Here is a 20,936-nt window from a genome sequence, read left to right on the forward strand (position 1 = left end):
TAAATTGATACTGCAGAAGGTGACAAGCAAAATAATTGTTGAAAATAACTTGGTTTTGTATTTTTCCTATGTAGGAAATGTACAGTAATTTTACATAAACAATCACATGATAACCAATTACTTTTACATTTTTTTATTGCATACATTGAAATGACAGCCAACCAAAAGTAAAAACCTTCATAATTACAAATTAAGACGTTGAATTTATACCTCATCATAATACTACTGTATTTTCATTGAAATATTGTATTCACATGTTACTGATATCTAGATCTTAACCTAGATCAGTTTGGAATAACTTGAGGGTATTTTATCATAGGCCTTCATTTTATAACATTCAAATGTAATCTGCACCTGATTCAAAGATATGTTGGTCTTTGGAAGAAAGAAAAATGGTGCTGCTTGTACCATCCTCTAAAAATCAACAATACCCTGTTTCCTGGAATGATACCGCTCTTCAACAGAAGTTAAGGATGTGCGTTGCATGCTGCTTGTGAGCTGGTGTTTGGGAGTGAACAGGTTAGTCATTGAGCTAAAACTATTATTAGCTCTGCTATAATCATGTTATTAGACTAAATCACAATAATCGAAAGGAAAGGGGGATACATAGTCAGTTGTACAACTGAGTGCATTCAACTGAAATGTGTCTTCCACATTTAACCCAACCCCCTGAGAATCAGAGAGGTGCGCGGGGCTGCCATAATCGACATCACGTCTTTGGCGCCAGGGGAACAGTGGGTTAACTGCCTTGCTCAGGGGCAGATTGTCAGCTCGGGGATTCGATACAGCAACCTTTCGGTTACTGGCTCAACGTTCTAACCACTAGGCTACCTGTTTAAACCAAAAGTATACAATATGCAGAATGACAAATCTACAAAACATGACTGCTTAGTGCAAAGTGAAACAAAATTGAAAGTTACCTTGGGTACATTTGCCACTCCTTATGTGCAGTCCAACAAAGTTGATATAAAACAATACAAAAGTGGGGGAAAAAAATACAGGCAAATGGAAATCGGTGCTTAGTTACTGATCACAATAATTAAAGTCACAGAATAATTAATAATGGACAATACATAACACACTGGATGTTCTCAATTAATTTGCTTCCCAGGTTTAAGCGTCTCTCTCTGCCAGTTAGCTCTGTATGGTTGTCACTCCTGTCTTGAACTCAATCAGTGATGTCCTGTGAGCATTACACCAACTTCTTGGCCTCAAAGAAGCTCTTGAGGTGCTTGAGCTGCCAGATGCCAGTGACGATGAGGATAAGTGTCTGAGCTATAGACCACCAAAGCACATGCTGGTTGGTGCTCTCACTAGTCATGCGGAACCGCTCCTCACGATACTGTTAAAAGAGATACACAGACAGTCACTAGATCCTTAAAAGACATGGGTAAGACGTGGATTCCACAACAGCTTTGTATGTGACATTATACAGGTTAAAATAAATGTCAATATCTATTATCCCCTACGGTTGTGGCTTAGTTACTCAACTCAAAATGTAGATGTTCTCTTTCAACCCACCTGCTGATAGTTCTGCTCTTTCTGGATTTGGTCTACTTGGTCCAGTAATTGTCGAGCTCTTAATTGCAGCTCTGTGAGCTTGTCTTTTGCCGCGATTTCAGGGTAGTTGTTGGTATGTTCACCAACCTGAATATCCAGGTGGACTCTCTGTCAGACGGAACACAAGGTTAGAATGCCAGACTACCTGCATATTTACTGCTATACGGAAGGTTTTCTTTTTTTTTTGTGAGAAGAAAATGTCCAAAACAACAACATCCCATTCATACCAGTTTGCCGCCAGCGAAAATGGCCATCTTGGTGGAGTTGGAGTGCAGGCAGATCTGGTGCTCGCCTGGTGTATGGGAAGTAAAGGTGAACCGTCCATCTGACCCGTACTGACGAGACAGAATGATCTAGAATAGAGGGTTGGAGAGAGACACATACCGATGAAACATACGTGGAAGCATTGTGTGTATGAAGATACACATACACAAACTTTAATGACTATACACTTTGAGTGTGGTAACCTTGTATCTAATCTTCTCATTGTTTGACTGACCTTAGTATCCGGATCTTTGATCTCCACATGCATTCCAAGGCCAGGGGTGGCTTGGAGGAAGGATCCCATCTGCTTGTCCCACAGCTGGGTCCTGTATTTCCCTAATAATAGAGAGATACCAGATGAAAGGCTATTCCTCACATCCTCGATAGAGAGCATATTCCATATCAAATAACACGTTGGCTGATCCCAGTCATATACTGTATAATCTTCTCATCTTTTGTAGCTAGCCAGAAAAAAATATTATTTATTAAGACCCATGAGATATTTTTTTATCCATCAAATCTAGCTACATCTGTCAGGAAATTAAAGACATTCATGCACTGACTGACTGGATTAATCAAAATAGCCTATGAGCCAGAAGCAGCTAGCTAGTTAACCAACTTTAACGGTATCTAACGCTAAAATACTAATTTACCAATAACCATAGTCTCATCTGGAATTTCCTCTATAAAGCATTTTTTCTCCGTCTCTCCAATGTGAAAATAGAGAGCGTAACTTGGAGAGAGCCAAGCAAATAATATGATAATTTCAGCGCCAGGTGCAGTGAGCATCATGTCAAATCAGCTGTGTTGTCCCCAGCAGCAGGGTCAGTGTAGTAAATACAACCAGCTGCTACTTTACTTTTATTTTGAAATGATTGACACCCCGCCGGAAGTGGTTGCACGGGCTTTTTTACTGATACGCACCCTACCCAGAATGCACTTCAACGAGACCATTTTCGGTGGTGTTTGTTATGATGCGAGGACATTTCAACATCTAGCTACAATAACGTTTCGCTCTACACTGTGATAAAAACAGTGTTTAGTTGTTGTTTAGACAAGTTGTCTGTAGCTGTAGCGTTTAGCTCATTTTTCCAGATTATTATTGCTGTTTGATTCTCGGAAGATATAGGCATGGCGCAGTACAAAGGTGCAGCAAGCGAGGCTGGAAGAGCCATGCAGCTGATAAAAAAGCGTGAAAAGGAAAGAGAACAACTTTCACAGCTAAAGGAGAAAATTGCTCAGGTCAGTCACTTGTTAACTAAGTAATAGTATTGCTTATTCACTGCTATCTAGTTACTGAAATATATCAAACGAACAATCTATAGCCTTTGCGCTAGACTGTTTACAGGAGTAGCCTTATTAACGTTCCTAGCTATGTGTCCCCCTCTTACTATCTGCATATCTCCTACAGGACAACATGGTCAAGTCCAACATAGACAAGAAGTTCTCAGCTCATTATGATGCGGTGGAAGCAGAGCTCAAATCCAGCACTGTTGGTAAGTATATTATGGGACTTTTTCATGTCAGACTTGCCTTTTATAATGATGAATGTTTGAATACATAATTGTGAAGAACACAATCTCACTGCAATACTGTCTTCCCTTGTCAGGTCTGGTGACACTCAATGATATGAAGGCCAGGCAGGAGGCTCTTGTGAAAGAACGAGAAAAGCAACTGGCCAAGAAGGAGCAATCAAAGGAATTGATGCTGTGAGTTACTGTATTCCCAGAGTTACTCGATTCCCTGCCACTTTTTTGTTTGTTATGATCTCTCAATGACCCCTGATTTATGGGTGAAATCTTCAGTCGAAAGCTATTGTCTGTGTCTCATCTTTGCTCTCTTTCTGTCTACCTTCAGAAAGCTGGAGAAGCAGAAGGAGAAGAAAAGAAAGGAAGAGCAGAAGAGAAAGATTGCCAGTTTATCCTTTAATCCTGAAGATGAAGAGGAGGAGAAAGAGGAGACTGAGGAGGAAGAGGAAGAGGAGGAAGAGGACTGTGAGTGGTGTTCATAATAAATCTGTTGTTTATAGCCACAATACTTATGTATATTATTGTCTAAGAACAATCAATGAAACTGATTTTTATCTTCCAAAGATTTCCCCGCTAAGAAGAAGAAGCTAGGGAAGAACCCAGATGTGGACACCAGTTTCCTGCCAGACCGGGACAGAGAGGTGAGCCTTGTGCATATACAACCAGTCATACTAATTTTCTCCAAATCAAACCTCTCTCACATTGAAATCTCGCCTGCATATAAAGCAAGAGTATTTCTATTTATTAATGATCCTTATTAGCTGCTGCCAAGGCATTTTACAATCCAGGGTTACTCCAAACAGTTTAGTCACAGCCTTATTCTAAAATTGATTAAATTCATTTTTTCCAACATGATTGGAGTCCACCTGTGGTAAATTGAATTGATTGGACATGATTTGGAAAGGCACACACCGGTCTTAATAACTTCCACAGTAGAGAGTTCGTGTCAGAGCAAAAACCAAGCCACGAGGTCGAAGGAATTGTCCATAGAGCTCCGAGACATGATCGTGTCAAGGCACAGATCTGGGGAAGGGTACCAAAACATTACTGCAGCATTGAAGGTCCCCAAGAACACAGTGGCCTTCATCATTCTTAAATGAAAGAAGTTTGGAACCACCAAGACTCTTCCTTGAGCTGGCCGCCTGGCCAAACTAAGCAATCAGGGGAGGATCTTGGTCAGGGAGGTGACCAAGAACCTGATGGTCACTCTGACAGAGCTCCAGAGGTCCTCTGTGAAGATGGGAGAACCTTCCAGAAGGACAACCATCTCTGCAGCACTCTACCAATCAGGCCTTTACGGTAGAGTGGCCAAATGGAAGCCACTCCTCAGTAAAATGACTCTCAGACCATGCGAAACAAGATTCTCTTCTCTGATGAAACCAAGATTGAACTCTGGTCTGAATGCCAAGTGTCACGTCTGGAGGAAACCTGGCACCATCCCTACGGTGAAGCATGGGTTTGGCAGAATTGTGTTGTGGGGATGTTTTTTAGTGGCAGGGACTGGGAGACTAGTCAGGCTTGAGGGAAAGATGAACAGAGCAAAGTACAGAGAGATCATTGATGAAAACCTGCTCCAGAGCGCTCAGGACCTCAGGCTGGGGTGAAGGTTCAGTTTCAACAGGCCAACGACCCTAAGCACACAGCCAAGACAACCCAGGAGTGGCTTTGGGACAAGTCTCTGAATGTCCTTGAGTGGCCCAGACAAAGGCCGGACTTGAACCCAATCGAACATCTCTGGAGAGACCTGAAAATAGCTGTGTAGCGACGCTCCCCATCCAACCTGACAGAGCAGGAGAGGATCTGCAAAGAAGAATGGGAGAAAATCTTCAAATACATGTGTGCCAAGCGTGTAGCGTCATGCCCAAGAAGACTTGAGGCTGTAATCGCCGCCAAAGGTTATATATATAATAAAGCACAGAGTAAAGGGTCTGAATACTTATGTAAATGTGATATGTCCGTTTATTTTTAAATACAGTTAAAAAAATTCTATAAACCTGTTTGTGCTTGATCATTATGGGGTATTGTGTGTAGATTGATTAGGTGGGGAAACAATTTAATACTTTTTATAATAAGGCTGTAAAGTAACAAAATGGTAAGGTGCTCCAAAGCTTTTTTACTATCATTCTTTGTCATTTCTTTGTTTCATACTGTAGTTTCTTCCTTTTATTCAGTTTAGTTGCAGGATTTCTCTATTTACTGTACGTTTGCCAATCGGTTGTGCAACCAGACTTATTTGCCATTCCTTTTGCCTCATCCCTCTCAACCATATCATTTTTCAATTCCTCATCAATCCACAGGGATTTAAGTTTTTTACAATCATTTTCTTAATGGGTGGATGCTTATTAGTAACTGGAATAAGTAATTTCATAAATATGTCAAATGCAGCGTCTGGTTGCTCCTCATTACAGACCAACAAGTATTCTTTACATCAACAACATAGGAATCACTACAAAACTTATTGTATGACCTCTTATTCGCTATAGCCCAGCCTTTGGAACTATGGTTTTCCTAGATGTGGCTACTTTATTGTGATCAATACATCCGATGGATCTGGATACTGCTTTCAAGCACATTTCTGCACATTTCTGCAGTGTTAATAAAGATGTGATCAATGCATGTTGATGATTTCATTCCTGTGCTGTTTGACTAGCCTGGCAGGTTGACTGATTAGTGCCAGTGACCTGGTTCAGGTTGTTACAGTTTGAAGCTTTTTCTTGAGTGGGCAGCTTGATGAAAAGCCAGTTGGTATTTAAATCACCCAGAAAATATACTTCTCTGTTGATATCGCATACATTATCAAGCATTTCACGCATGTTGTCCAGATACTGACTGTTAGCACTTGGTGGTCTATAGCAGCTTCCCACCAGAATGGGCTTTAGGTGAGGCAGATGAACTTGTAGCCATATTACTTCAACAGTATTTAACATGAGATCCTCTCTAAGCTTTACAGGAATGTGGTGCAGAATATAAAGGGTCAACACCTCCACCACTGGCATTTCTGTCTTTTCTGTAAATGTTATAACCTTGTATTGCTACCACTGTATCATCAAATGTATTGTGTAAGTGATTTTCAGAGATAGAATATGAATGTCATCTGTTACTTGCAAGTTATTGATTTGATGAACCTTATTTCTTAAGATACATATTTTGAGCACTTTTCTGAGAAGTGTGATTGTTCTCATTGCTATACTGGGAAGCTTAGCAGAAGTAGACATGCTTATGTTATTTCTGTCAGCGCATAGTAGTAGACATGCTTATGTTATTTCTGTCAGTGCAGGGTGAGCTGCACCCAGTGGACTTCCTACTAGGGCACACCGCCTCAGTACTAACCGTATAACTCTGGTTCATAGGCACATGATTGCAGCATACAATAGCTGTAGGATCAGCAGAGGCATTCAGGGCAGTTAGGGGGACATAAATGAGGTTATTTACATTGTGTCTTCCCTGGGATAATGTACATTTGCTGAAGCATTATGACAACTTGGCGACACAATGGTAGGGATTAACTGAGCTGGGCTTGGGTCATTGATAAGTCATTGTCTCAACGCAGCCTTATAGTGGTGTGAAAGGATCCAGGAACCCACATTATTTGGGTGGATCCCATCCTCCTTATAAAACAAGCTTTGTTTCACCCACAGAGCTGCAATAGTCATGTAGCCAGTTATGAAGGGCTGAAACATTCAGTGCCACGATTTGGGGAGGGCCAGTGTGTTGGTGCATAGACCCAATCAGTTCTTTAAAATCCATCTTCAGCTGTTCTGAGCGTCCCTTCATAATGTCATTGAATCCTATATGAACTATGATAGCCTCAATTTCCTGATGCAGGTTTAAAATGTTTGAGTGCAGTTTATTGTGATGTCCTGTACTCGTGCTCCTGGAAAGCACTACGTTTTTGCTCCAGGGACTGAGTCATTTCTCACCATTGAACTGCCCAATACAACGGCCGGAGAAGGGGATGGAGAAATCTGCCCATTCCTACCCCTTTTACTTCTGTCCAGTGTGCACAGGGTGTACACTATATAAATGTGCCTTTATACACACAGAGCCCAGGGCATACACTATATAAATGTTGTGTGTGTCTGTGCATATTTATAGATATATAATATATCTATCTATCTATCTATATCCACACACACAACTGTTCAAAAGTTTGGGGTCACTTAGAAATGTCCTTTGTTTTTGAAAGAAAAGCAAAAGAAAATTGTCCATCAAAATAACCTCAAATTGATCAGATATACAGTGTAGACATTGGTAATGTTGTAAATGACTATTGTAGCTGGATACGGCTGATTTTTAATGGACAGCTGAAAACTGTTCTGACTTAAAGAAGCAATAAAACGGGCCTTCTTTACACTTGTTGAGTATCTGGAGCATCAGCATTTGTGGGTTCAATTACAGGCTCAAAATGGCCAGAAACAAAGTACTTTCTTCTGAAACTTGTCAGTCTATTCTTGTTCTGAGAAATGAAGGCTATTCCATGCGAGAAATTGGCAAGAAACTGAAGATCTCCTACAATGCTCTGTACTACTTCCTTCACAGAACAGCACAAACTGACTCTAACCAGAATAGAAAGAGGAGTGGGAGGCCCAGGTGCACAACTGTGCAAAAGGACAAGTACATTAGAGTGTCTAGTTTGACGAACAGATGCCTCACAGGTCCTCAATTGGCAGCTTCATTAAATTGTACCAACAAAACACCAGTCTCAACGTCAACAGTGAAGGGGCGACTCCGGAATGCTGGCCTTCTAGGCAGACTTCTTCTGTCCAGTGTCTGTGTTCTTTTGCCCGTCTTCATCTTTTATTTTTATTGGCAAGTCTGAGATATGGCTTTTTCTTTGCAACTCTGCCTATTTGCAACATTAACAATGTCTACACTGTATTTCCGCTACAAGACCATGGTGATTGCCTACGGAGCTGTGAAGGGAACGGCACCTCCATACCTTCAGGCTCTGATCAGGCCCTACACCCAAACAAGGGCACTGCGTTCATCCACCACTGGCCTGCTGGCCCCCCTACCTCTGAGGAAGCACAGTTCCCGCTCAGCTCAGTCAAAACTGTTCGCTGCTCTGGCACCCCAATGGTGGAACAAGCTCCCTCACGACGCCAGGACAGCGGAGTCAATCACCACCTTCCGGAGACACCTGAAACCCCACCTCTTTAAGGAATACCTAGGATAGGATAAAGTAATCCTTCTAACCCCCCCCCCCCCCCCCCCCTTAAAAGATTTAGATGCACTATTGTAAAGTGGTTGTTCCACTGGATATCATAAGGTGAATGCACCATTTTGTAAGTCGCTCTGGATAAGAGTGTCTGCTAAATGACTTAAATGTAATGTAGAATGTAATGTATTTCTGATCGATTAGATGTTTTTTTTAATGGACAAAAAATGTGATATTTTCTTCTTTCAAAAACAAGGACTTTTCTAAGTGACCCCAAATTTTTGAACGGGTGTGTGTCACACGGAGCCCAGGGTATACACTATATAAATGTCCTATATATACACACACACACACACACACACACGGAGCCCAAGCTTACAATGTGTTTATTATTGGGAGTTCAGGAGGAGGAGAATCGGCTTCGAGAGGAACTGCGCCAAGAGTGGGAGGGGAAGCAGGAAAAGATCAAGAGTAAGCGAGATTGATTACACACGACCATCACACATGACGATTACATCCAGTGCTCTTTTTATATTGGTCCCTATGGTAATGATGAGCTTAAATGAATAGTTCACTACCCTGCTAGTTACAACCTTGCCATGATAATGACACATCTTCTGTGCAGGTGAAGAAATTGAGATCACGTTCTCCTACTGGGATGGATCGGGGCATCGTAAGACTGTCAAGGTACAGTAAGAGAGAACCGGTTGCTTAGCCATGGATGTGCTGCCGGAAAGCAAATGGAGCCATACCTTTAACTTTGGTCGCATGAGATATACCTGTATACTATAGCATGTATCAGTGTGCATTGTTGTGTGTTTACTACAGATGAAGAAGGGCAATACCATGCAGCAGTTCCTTCAGAAAGCACTGGAGGTCTTGAGGAAAGATTTCAGTGAGCTCAGGTAAGAGTAGATGTGACTGAAGTGGTGGCTTTGGTTTTACCTAGGCGGGGGTATTCACTAGAAAACAGAAGCAAACTAAATTAAACGGGGAGAAATTTCTCCAATAAAAACGTGCGTTTTCATCGCAAAACTTTTTCAGTTTTAGAGTAAACGGTTTCCATTGTAAAAACGTTTTGCAACTGTTTGCTACGTTCTTCGTCTAATGAATACACCCTAGGTGCCCATTGGCGCTAACATTATAAGATTTCCCTTTAATGTTATTCTTTATGAAGGAAGGTTGTAAAAGGTTGGGGTGTCTTTGTAGGGCTGCTGGTGTCGAGCAGCTGATGTACATCAAAGAGGATCTGATCATCCCACATGTGAGTGCTGCTGTACATCAATCTGAACTATTATAAATTTACATCTCTTCTTCATATTAAACTAAACAATTATCTCTTATTTCTGTTCTAGCATCACAGTTTCTATGACTTCATTGTGACAAAAGCTCGAGGCAAATCTGGTGAGCCAGTGGTAACGCCCAAGGTCATCTAAAAATCGACGTTATATTTAAACATTTATGTAACTTCACCGATGGCATTATTTTTTTGTTAAACTTTATTCCACTACAGGTCCACTCTTCAGCTTTGATGTCCACGATGACATTCGGCTGGTGAACGACGCCACTGTTGAAAAAGACGAGGTGAGGCGATCCGTATTGTTTTGATACTTTAAAAAAAAAATGTAATCCAAGTTATTTGCCAGTGCAGCAGCGTTAACAACGAGTGTCCTTGGTGTGTCGTAGTCTCACGCAGGTAAAGTGGTGCTGAGGTGCTGGTATGAGAAGAACAAGCACATCTTCCCTGCTAGCCGCTGGGAGCCCTACGACCCGGAGAAGAAATGGGACAAATACACCGTGAGTGGTTATCTTGAACCTTAACACACTACCAATATCTACGTAGGAATATTATAATTGCTTTCTTATAGTTTTATCAAACGATGTGATTGGTATTCTAGGTTTATGTAGAGTGTGATGTAATGTGTTCCTCCACATTATTCCCTGCTGTGGCCAATCACACGTCACGGTGTACAAATGAAACAGCAATAGAATGTAGCATCAGTGGCTGGATAGATCATTGTGCATATAATGGCTTATGATTTATACCCTTTTACAACTTTTGGGCTGAAACGAACAGGATTGTTTCATAAGTATGCTCCACATGATGCTGTATGAGTGTCGATGCTTACAGAGCTGCATGCGCGGGCCTGTTCACTTTCAGCTGTTAGTTCATAAAACATGTAGGAAATATTATCAATAATTGAATCATTATAGCCCAAAACTTGTATTATTAGGTAAAGAATGGATATGAAGTTGGGAGGTTTATCGTAAAACATGCAGATGTTGCAACGTAAATTAAATTTTTTTTTTTATTTCTTGTTTTTCAGATCCGGTGAAAATATTGTCTTCAGGATCATTCTGGACACACATTTTTTCCCCATGTTTTACTATTACTGTATTGTCAGAAGCATTTTACTTTCAGATTGATAAACTATATTCACTTTAAATCATTAGGTTACTCTTCAACCTTTTTTTTCAATTCCCCAAAGTGCTGTTGCCTAACAAACCATAGTGATTTCTTTACCATAACATAACAATTCTGTTGAAGAAATATTACTGCTTTAATTTCTATGAAAATGTGTGATCCCAAATCTTTTTTTCTTTTTTTAAATACAAAACAAACCTACACTTGGACGCTGTTCACTGTGTTAATTAAACTCGATCAACTTTACTAATTTATATTATTAAAAACAACATTTTTATTTGGCCTTGTTTATTGTAATAAGTGTCCTAAATGTGGTTTGTTTGGCGCCTCCATTACTATCGTAAGACTCGGTTGTTGGAGATATTTGAAGAAATGGAACAATACTGTCAACTTGCCGTTTGAGCTACAAAAGAGGGCCGCTGGTCGCCAGTTGCCCATCCCTGCACATAGAATAGGAATCGGGCCGTATTCTTCTGGACTACGACTTGTTGACTTGATTGTAACTTTGGGCAATATTTTGGCAGCTTCACTGTTTCCAGTTCCTCTGGCAAAGAACACTTGTAAGGTGAAATACTAAAGAAATGCTTCTATTTCTGGCTCTATACACTTATATGCCCTGTTTATCATAAGCATTTCAATAGACATTGAAATGCTGAAATATTACCAAGGCAACTGCGACCAGCAGTTGGACATGCAGGATTTAAAAATCCTGGATAAGTGAAGGACTTTTTTTAACGATTCATTGTAGAGTTGATTTAGAGTAGTACAGTGATTGGAAGTGTGCTGTTTTTACCCTCGTATGGTAATTTCTCCCCTCTTAGGAAGTAACAATATGCCATTCAGCAGACATTTTATCCAAAGCATGCAATGGTAGTGGGCAAGATGGAGGCCGATAATCTATTATGCTACCTTGCTGACCGTTGTAGATCCAGCTGTGTTTTGTTCCCTCTTAAGTGTATTTCTTTTTTATTTAACAGTAATTTAACTGGGCAAGTCAGTTAAGAACAAATTCTTATTTTCTATGACGGCCTACACCGGCCAAACCCTAACCCGGATGACGCTGGGCCAATTGTGCGCCGCCCTATGGGTAACAATGACTTCCAGATAACCGAGCGTAAAGGATATTAGACCGTTGGGCCCCTCCTCCACCTCTGTGTTTACCTATCCACTGTCACATATATCGTTAGTTCCATTGCGCCTATATACCTATACATACTCTCTTGTGATAGAAGTTGTTTTAGGAAAAAATATCTAATCTCTCCTCTGAGTTGATGTGAAAATGTACTGCATTACTGGACGTACATTATTTTACCCTGCTCCTTTCTCTGCCCAAATCAAGTCATTTATGTATATCCTGTCCTCTTATGCACCATCTTATGGGGGGGGGGGGGGGGGGGTTGGTCCAGGCTGTGAATACTGCAGAATCAACAGAGATGTTTGAAGAACCCTAGGCATTCCCTCTGCCGAGGCATTTGGAGTAACAGTAAGTGTGTGTCAGAATAAACACGGTTTCACCCTACAGACCCTATACCTTGAAAGTATCTTCTACAGTGGTATGGTTTCACAAACAAGTATGTGGCACTGCATTGCACATAAGTGAGACAAGAAGGAGCTGTTTGTGTTATTTCTGAAGACCGAACCAAAAACAACTTAGGTGTTATGTTCTGTCTTTTCACTTGTGATGTTTGCTTTCAGATTTTGAAGAATGTGAAGAATTTACCTCTGAAAAGGTCAAGATGTCATAGACTGTAGTGCCTGTCACCAAATAATAGTTATTTACTGTACAATGTCCTTGCATGTCTACCATGGCCATTTTAGCACTGTATTTTAAAGCTGTGTGTTCATTTTAATCATTATTACAATGATCCTATTCTTAGCATAATTTCCCCAGGTTGTGTTCTGTGGCCTTGTTCTTTTCTTTCTGGGTGGACAGATGTGTGCCAGCATTATGTCCGCGCTCCACACGATGTGACTGTTGACTTCGTAGCTGATCAGAATCCTAAATATGACACTATCGTTGTCTCCTGGCAACCAGCCAGTTTGGTAAGGGCAAACATAAGTCACAAACATTTTCTTCTAATTATCAATCATATACTGTAGAACCAATGTAGTGGCCATTACAATTGGTTGTTTAAAGTCCACAAAACCCACTAAAACTTTTAGATAATGTGATTTCACTGAAAATAGAATATGAATTCATAGAATGAAAAGGTATAGAGGGATAAAAGGTACTGTATTGGCATAAATCAGATTTTGTTCAATACATACATTGATGTTGACAGATAGTATTGCCATGCATTCATGTGCATGTTAAAGCCCCCATGCAGTCTTTGTAATTTTATTTTTAAATCATCACTCTATGTCTAATAAATCCCTGTGTTTATTAGGATCCCCATGAACTAGTCTATTAGGATCCCCATTAGCTAGTCTATTAGGATCCCCATTACCTGGTTTATTAGGATCCCAATTAGCTAGTCTATTAGGATCCCCATTACCTGGTTTATTAGGATCCCCATTAACTAGTCTATTAGGATCCCCATTAACTAGTCTATTAGGAGCCCCATGACCTGGTTTATTAGTATCCCCAGTAGCTAGTCTATTAGGAGCCCCATTACCTGGTTTATTAGGATCCCCATTAACTAGTCTATTAGGATCCCCATTAGCTAGTCTATTAGGATCCCCATTACCAGGTTTATTAGGATCCCCATTAACTAGTCTATTAGGATCCCCATTACCTGGTTTATTAGGATCCCCATGAACTAGTCTATTAGGATCCCCATTACCTGGTTTATTAGGATCCCAATTAGCTAGTCTATTACAATCCCCATTAGCTGGTTTATTAGGATCCCAATTAGCTAGTCTATTAGGAGCCCCATTAGCTAGCTTATTAGGGTCCCCATTAGCTAGTCTATTAGGATCCCCATTACCTGGTTTATTAGGGTCCCCATTAGCTAGTCTATTAGGAGCCCCATTAGTTCAGGTGCAGCAAAGAAAGAACTAGCAAAGCTGCAGCTGGCACTAACGCTAGTTAGCGTTGGCTTGCTAAACTACCTCTAACTTCCTTCATACTGGACACAGAGACACAAAAATGGTATCCACAAGTTCATCTGACTCTGCGGAAGTAGATAAAGTATCCCTTGAACTGCACACACAGAACTAACATCAACAATGTGCATGATAGTCTTTCATGGTGTGGGTTGAAGAGAAATGGACTACTTCTCTTCAAGTCTTTTAAGAAACATTTGTGTGTTGAAAGTGCCTTACCGCTTGTATAATCTATTTGCATACACTTCAAAACAAACACACTGTAGAATACCCCAACAGATACGCCACTATCGGTTTCTTCAAGGTACCTACACCAAAAAAAAAACGATTTAATGCGCCGCTCAGTTATGTGTAGAGCCATCGTGGAATGCTCTGCCACCAGAGGTTACTCAGGCAAAAACCAAGTTTAGCTTTAAAAAACAGATACGAAAGTATCTTGTATAACAGCGCCTCTCCTCTTTCTAAAGCTCTAATATAAATGTTCTGTATATAACAATATGAATATGCATACAGTACATTCGGAAAGTATTCAGACCCCTTGACTTTTCCCACATTTTATTACATTACAGCCTTATTCTAAAATTGATTACATTGTTACCCCCCCTCATCAATCGACACACAAAACACCATAATGACAAATCAAAAATAGGTTTTAGGACATTTGAAAAAAATTATGAAATACCTTATTTACACAAGTATTCAGACACTTTGCTATGAGATTCGAAATTGAGCTCAGGTGCGTCCTGTTTCCATTGATCATCCTTGACATGTTTCTACAACTTGATCGGAGTCCACCTGTGGTAAATTCAATTGATTGGACATGATTTGGAAAGGCACACACCTGTCTATATAAGGTCCCACAGTTGACAGTGCATGTCATTGCAAAAACCAAGCCATGAGGTCAAAGGTATTGTCCGTAGAGCTCCAACACAGGATTGTGTTGAGGCACAGATCTGGGGAAAGGTACCAAAACATTTCTGTAGCATTAAATATCACCAAGAACACAGTGGTCTCCATCATTCTTAAATGGAAGAAGTTTTGGAACCACCAAGACTCTTCCTAGAGCTGGCCGCTTTCCCAAACTGAGCAATCTGGGGAGAAGGGCCTTGGTCAGCGAGGGGACCAAAAACACAATGGTCACTCTGACAGAGCTCCAGAGTTCCTCTGTAGAGATGGGAGAACCTTCCAGAAGGACAACCATCTCTGCAGCATTCAACCAATCAGGCCTTTATGGTAGTGGCCAGATGTAATCCACTCCTCAGTAAAAGGCAGATGACAGCCCAATTGGAGTTTGCCAAAAGGCACCTAAGGACTCTCAGACCACGAGAAGCAAGATTCTCTGGTCTGATAAAACCAAGATTGAACTCTTTAGCCTGAATGCCAAGCGTCACGTCTGGAGGAAACCTGGCCCCTCAGGGGTGTGTGCTCAGTTCCCTCATGTACTCCCTGTTCACTCATGACTGCACGGCCAGGCATGACTCCAACACCATCATTAAGTTTGCCGATGACACAACCGTGGTAGGCCTGATCACCGACAACAACGAGATAGCCTATAGGGAGGAGGTCAGAGACCTGGACGTGTGGTGCCAGGACAACAACCTCTCCATCAATGTGATCAAGACAAAGGAGATGATTGTGAACTACAGAAAAGGAGGACCAAGCACGCCCTCATTCTCATTGACGGGGCTGTAGTGGAGCAGGTTAAGAGCTTCAAGTTTCTTGGTGCCCACCAACATCACCAACAAACTAACATTGTCCAAGCACACTGATGCAGTCGCGAAGAGGGCACGAAAAAAACCTATTCCCCCTCAGAAGATTTGGCATGGGTCCTCAGATCCTCAAAAGGTTCTACAGCTGCACCATTGAGAGCATCCTGCCTGGTTGCATCACTGCCTGGTATGGCAACTGCTCGGCCTCCGACCGCAAGGCACTACAGAGGGTAGTGGGTACGGCCCAGTACATCACTGGGGCCAAGCTTCCTGCCTCTATAGCAGGCGGTGTCAGAGGAAGGCCCTACAAATTGTCTAGTCATAGACTGTTCTCTCTGCTACCACATGGCAAGTGGTACTGGAGCACCAAGTCTAGGTCCAAGAGGATTCTAAACAGCTTCTACCCCCCAAGCCATAAGACTCCTGAACATCTAATCAAATGGCTACCCAGACTATTTGCATTGCCCCTCCCCTCTTACACCACTGCTACTCTGTGTTATCTATGCATAGTCACTTTAATAACTCTACCTACATGTACATATTACCTTCTCCTTTCACTAAAGGATAGTTTAACAAATGGATATCTTCTATAATTTTTACCTCGACTAACCGGTGCCCCCGCACATTGACTCTGTACCGGTACCCCCTGTATGTAGTCTCGCTATTGTTATTTTACTGCTGCACTTTAACTACTTGTTACTTTTATTTTTTAATCTTGTTTTTTAAACTGCATTGTTGGTTAAGGGCTTGTAAGTAAGCATTTCACTGTAAGGTCTACACCTGTTGTATTCGGCGCATGTGACTAATACAATTTGATTTGATAGGGAGAGGTGTGTGTGTGTGTGTGTGTGTGTGTGTGTGTGTGTGTGTGTGTGTATATGTGTGTGTGTGTGTATGTGTGTGTATATATATATATATATATATATATATATATATATATATATATATATATACCTCTCCCTATCTTCACAACAACTTTGACAATAAGACTTGACCATGATTACTTGCCATCCAATGTTACTCCTAGGAGTTTAGCTTCTTCAACTTATTCAATAGTCACACCCTTCATACACAACTCTAGTTGAGGTTTAGGTCTAAGAGAATGCTTTGAACCAAATATAATGCTGTTGGTTTTAGATGTATTTAAGACCCGTTGTTTTTTGTTAACTACCCATTCTGATATTGACTGTAAGTCCTTGCTGAGAGTATAAGTGAGCTCCCTTGCTGTAGGTGCTGATGTGTAGCGTGCAATCATCAGCATACATAGTCCTTTTCTCTTCTTGTAAGACAAGTGCCAAATAATTTGTAAAAATAAAGAGTAACGGCCCAAGGCAACTGCACTGTACATGTCTGACGTTAAAGAAACCTCACGTCTGACGTTAGAGAAACCTCAATTTGAAGATTGATCTGAGTTCTATTGGATAAGTAACTCTCCAACCATGTGATGGCAAGTGAGCTTTTTTTCAATAACAAGGAAGGCTGCACTAAAATCTAACAATATACTGTAGTTCCAACTATTATCTTATTATCCATTTCTTTTAACCAATCATCAGTCATCTGAGTCAGTGCAGTTCAAGTTGAGTGCCCTTCCCTATTTGCATGCTGAAAGTTTGTCTTTGAAAAATAACACTGTATTTGTTCAAGCACAATTTTCTCCATCAGTTTACTAAGAACAGGCAGCAAACTGATTGGGTGGCTGTTACAGACAGCAAAAGGTACTTTACTATTTTTAAGGCAGTGGAATGACTTTACCTTCCACGCCAGTGGAAACACACTCCTTTAGGCTTCGCTCAAAGATCTAGCAGATAGGGACGGCAGTACAGTCTGCTACCATTCTCAATAGTTTCTATCTAGGTTGTCTATACCTGGTGGCTTATCATTATTGATGGATAACAATAATTCTCCCAACTCTTCCACATAAACTTGACCAAATTCAAAACAGCAAACCTTCTCTTTCATGATCAGATCTTCAATACACAAATATGATGGTTCAATGTTGTCATTTCACTTAATTTCACTGTCACATTATTTCACTTCACTTTAAAAAAAATATATATTTGTAATCATTTATTTCCCTGAGCCTCACCTGGCCCTTGAAATGCTCAGTCTGATCGTGTGGGCGTTAGGAAACAAATTTGAACATATTTACATACACAGACCTGATTGGCTGATAGGATGGTCTAGAGCCCCACCCCCTTGTCCAGATGAACAGTCATTGGTCTATTATAATCAGATCACATTGACATCATGATGTGGGCCAAAAGTTCCATCCCACCTGAGCAGGCAAAAATTTCAGGGATATTTTTCAAACAGTTGTTACACAAAAAGGTTATTATCATAATTTTCACAATTTCAGTGTCTTATCACGTTTTTAACTGCACCGCCCCTTTAACATGTCCAGTCTTTTCCGGCCTTGTCCTTTACATTTACGTCATTTAGCAGACGGTCTTATCCAGAGCGACTTACAAATTGGTGCATTCACCTTATGATATCCAGTGGAACAACCACTTTACAATAGTACATCTATATCTTTTTTTTTGGGGGGGGGGGGGGTTAGAAGGATTACTTTATCCTATCCCAGGTATTCCTTAAAGAGGTGGGGTTTCAGGTGTCCTTCTAGGGATCTCCTTCCTCAGAGGGTTCCAGGTCTCTGTTCAGGCCTTGTCCTTCCAGGGATCTCCTTCCTCAGAGGGTTCCAGGTCTCCGTTCAGGCCTTGTCCTTCCAGGGATCTCCTTCTTCAGAGGGTTCCAGGTCTCTGTTCAGGCCTTGTCCTTCCAGGGATCTCAAAATCAAAATCAAATTTATTTTTATATAGCCCTTCGTACATCAGCTGATATTCTCAAAGTGCTGTACAGAAACCCAGCCTAAAACCCCAAACAGCAAGCAAAGCATGTGAAAGAAGCACGGTGGCTAGGAAAAACTCCCTAGGAAAAACTCCCTAGAAAGGCCAAAAACCTAGGAAGAAACCTAGAGAGGAACCAGGCTATGAGGGGTGGCCAGTCCTCTTCTGGCTGTGCAGGGTGGATATTATAACAGAACATGGTCAAAATGTTAAAATGTTAAAATGTTCATAAATGACCAGCATGGTCAAATAATAATAATCATAGTAGTTGTCGAGGGTGCAACAAGCACGTCCGGTGAACAGGTCAGGGTTCCATAGCCGCAGGCAGAACAGTTGAAACTGGAGCAGCAGCACAGCCAGGTGGACTGGGGACAGCGAGGAGTCATCATACCAGGTAGTCCTGAGGCATGGTCCTAGGGCTCAGGTCCTCCGAGAGAAAGACAGAAAGAGAGAAAGAGAGAATTAGAGAGAGCATATTTAAATTCACACAGGACACCGGATAAGACAAGAGAAATACTCCAGATGTAACAGACTGACCCTAGCCCCCCGACACATAAACTACTGCAGCATAAATACTGGAGGCTGAGACAGGAGGGATCAGAAGACACTGTGGCCCCATCCGATGATACCCCCGGACAGGGCCAAACAGGCAGGATATAATCTCCTTCCTCAGAGGGTTCCAGGTCTCTGTTCAGGCCTTGTCCTTCCAGGGATCTCCTTCTTCAGAGGGTTCCAGGTCTCCGTTCAGGCCTTGTCCTTCCAGGGATCTCCTTCCTCAGAGGGTTCCAGGTCTCTGTTCAGGCCTTGTCCTTCCAGGGATCTCCTTCCTCAGAGGGTTCCAGGTCTCTGTTCAGGCCTTGTCCTTCCAGGGATCTCCTTCCTCAGAGGGTTCCAGGTCTCTGTTCAGGCCTTGTCCTTCCAGGGATCTCCTTCTTCAGAGGGTTCAAAGGGTTCCAGGTCATGGGAGGATCTCATATTGCCTGTCAGCTCTTTCTCTTTCACAGAAATATCTCTCTCTCTGCTTGCCTCACATGCTGAAAAGGATTGGACACCATACTTACATGACCCTATTTTTATAAAGGTAAACCTCACCTGGTTCTTACATAAGTGGTATACACTATGTTCACTGAAAGGTAACAAAGGAAAACTATTGTAAAGTGAATACTATTTAGAGTAAGAATGATTGAAGTTATTGGGCCAATAAAAAACAAGTGTTGTCTTTTCAAGATTCCCACGTCATCTAACAGTGTTTACTGGTGTTGTACTGTAGGTGTACCAGTCAGACACCTTCTCCCTTCAAGCCCTGGGGGCCCAGTATGCTGTCGCTTTGATGGCCTTGCCAGTTCCTGACTTGTGGGATCAATTCTACCGTAGCAAAAATGTTCTCCACACACAGTAAATGTTCCTCATACTATACAGTACCGCATGCTGTTGGACATAAATGGAACACAGGAACATTGTTCACTAACATGTTTGCTTCCACTATGATGTTTTATTTTATTTTACCGTTTATTTACAATGAACCATTATCCAGTAAATTCAATGGAAACGGACCTGAACGACGCTGCACGTCATTTTAAATGGTCACATCCATATTGATCATGCCACACCTACCAAATGTACCGCAAGGGTGTTGATCTGATGAAGGGGGAAGTAAAGAGCAAGACAGATATTTACATTTTTAGTCATTTAGCTAACACTCTTATCCAGAGTGATTTACAGTAGTGAGTGCATATATTTTTGTACCGGTCCACCGTGGGAACTGAACCCACAACACTGGCGTTGCAAGCGCCTTGCTCTACCAGCTGAGAGCCACACGGGACAAACTGGGCCATAGGCGTAATGAGTGTCATCATCCCAGTTGGGCTCTGAAAACTCAGTGGCCATTGATTTATAACGACCGGGACTGTTAAATTGAATTGATTTGTGTAAAAAAACATATACAACAATATGTACAATGTATTCCCAGAGGATAGCACTTAAAAGTATGAATTAAAAGAGCTGTTTCCAAAGTGGTCCTCGATGGGGAACTATTCTGTGACTAGTGAGCCAAAATAAGCTTTTAAAAATTGCCTTGTTTTTATATGTTAAAAGGACTATATTATTGGTGCTGTGATAAGGGTTGGCTATGGGCTATGGTGGATAATTATAAATTCACTAGTCTCAGAGGATAACAGAAAACTGGAGTAAAAAAATATTGAAATCTATACATTTTCATGAGATGATTTTGGCATGTAAATATTGTTGTAAATAAATTACCACATTAACATATCTCTCAAGAAAATACCTCCAGCTGTACAGTATGTTCAGATCGCTACACTGCCAATAGATTGATCTCTACACTGCCAACAGATTGATCTCTACACTGCCAACAGATTGATCTCTACACTGCCAACAGATTGA

General features: G+C 41.3%; 2 protein-coding genes across 2 annotated transcripts; one reads left to right on the forward strand and one right to left on the reverse strand.

Moving 5' to 3' along the window:
• Positions 1-117: 117 nt before the first annotated feature.
• Positions 118-2,671, reverse strand: LOC106572840 (transmembrane emp24 domain-containing protein 4). The gene is made up of 5 exons (XM_014147369.3): positions 2,478-2,671; positions 2,060-2,160; positions 1,788-1,913; positions 1,522-1,668; positions 118-1,342 (listed from the first exon to the last, which is right to left on the reverse strand). The coding sequence occupies exons 1-5, from the start codon at positions 2,614-2,616 to the stop codon at positions 1,193-1,195; spliced, it is 663 nt and encodes a 220-aa protein (XP_014002844.1). The 5' UTR covers positions 2,617-2,671; the 3' UTR covers positions 118-1,192.
• A 111-nt stretch (positions 2,672-2,782) lies between these two features.
• fam50a (family with sequence similarity 50 member A) lies at positions 2,783-11,211 on the forward strand. Its single transcript, NM_001146427.1, is given in 13 exon segments — positions 2,783-3,066; positions 3,236-3,320; positions 3,434-3,533; positions 3,682-3,818; positions 3,918-3,994; positions 8,916-8,982; positions 9,137-9,198; positions 9,340-9,416; positions 9,721-9,775; positions 9,867-9,915; positions 10,025-10,095; positions 10,198-10,308; positions 10,839-11,211. Coding segments are annotated over 13 exon segments (1,011 nt in total). The 5' UTR covers positions 2,783-2,955; the 3' UTR covers positions 10,848-11,211.
• The last annotated feature ends 9,725 nt before the right edge of the window (positions 11,212-20,936 follow it).

The sequence above is a fragment of the Salmo salar genome, chromosome 15 (genome assembly GCF_965601325.2).
Source record: "Salmo salar chromosome 15, fSalSal1, whole genome shotgun sequence".
In the NCBI taxonomy this organism is placed as follows: Eukaryota; Metazoa; Chordata; class Actinopteri; order Salmoniformes; family Salmonidae; genus Salmo; species Salmo salar.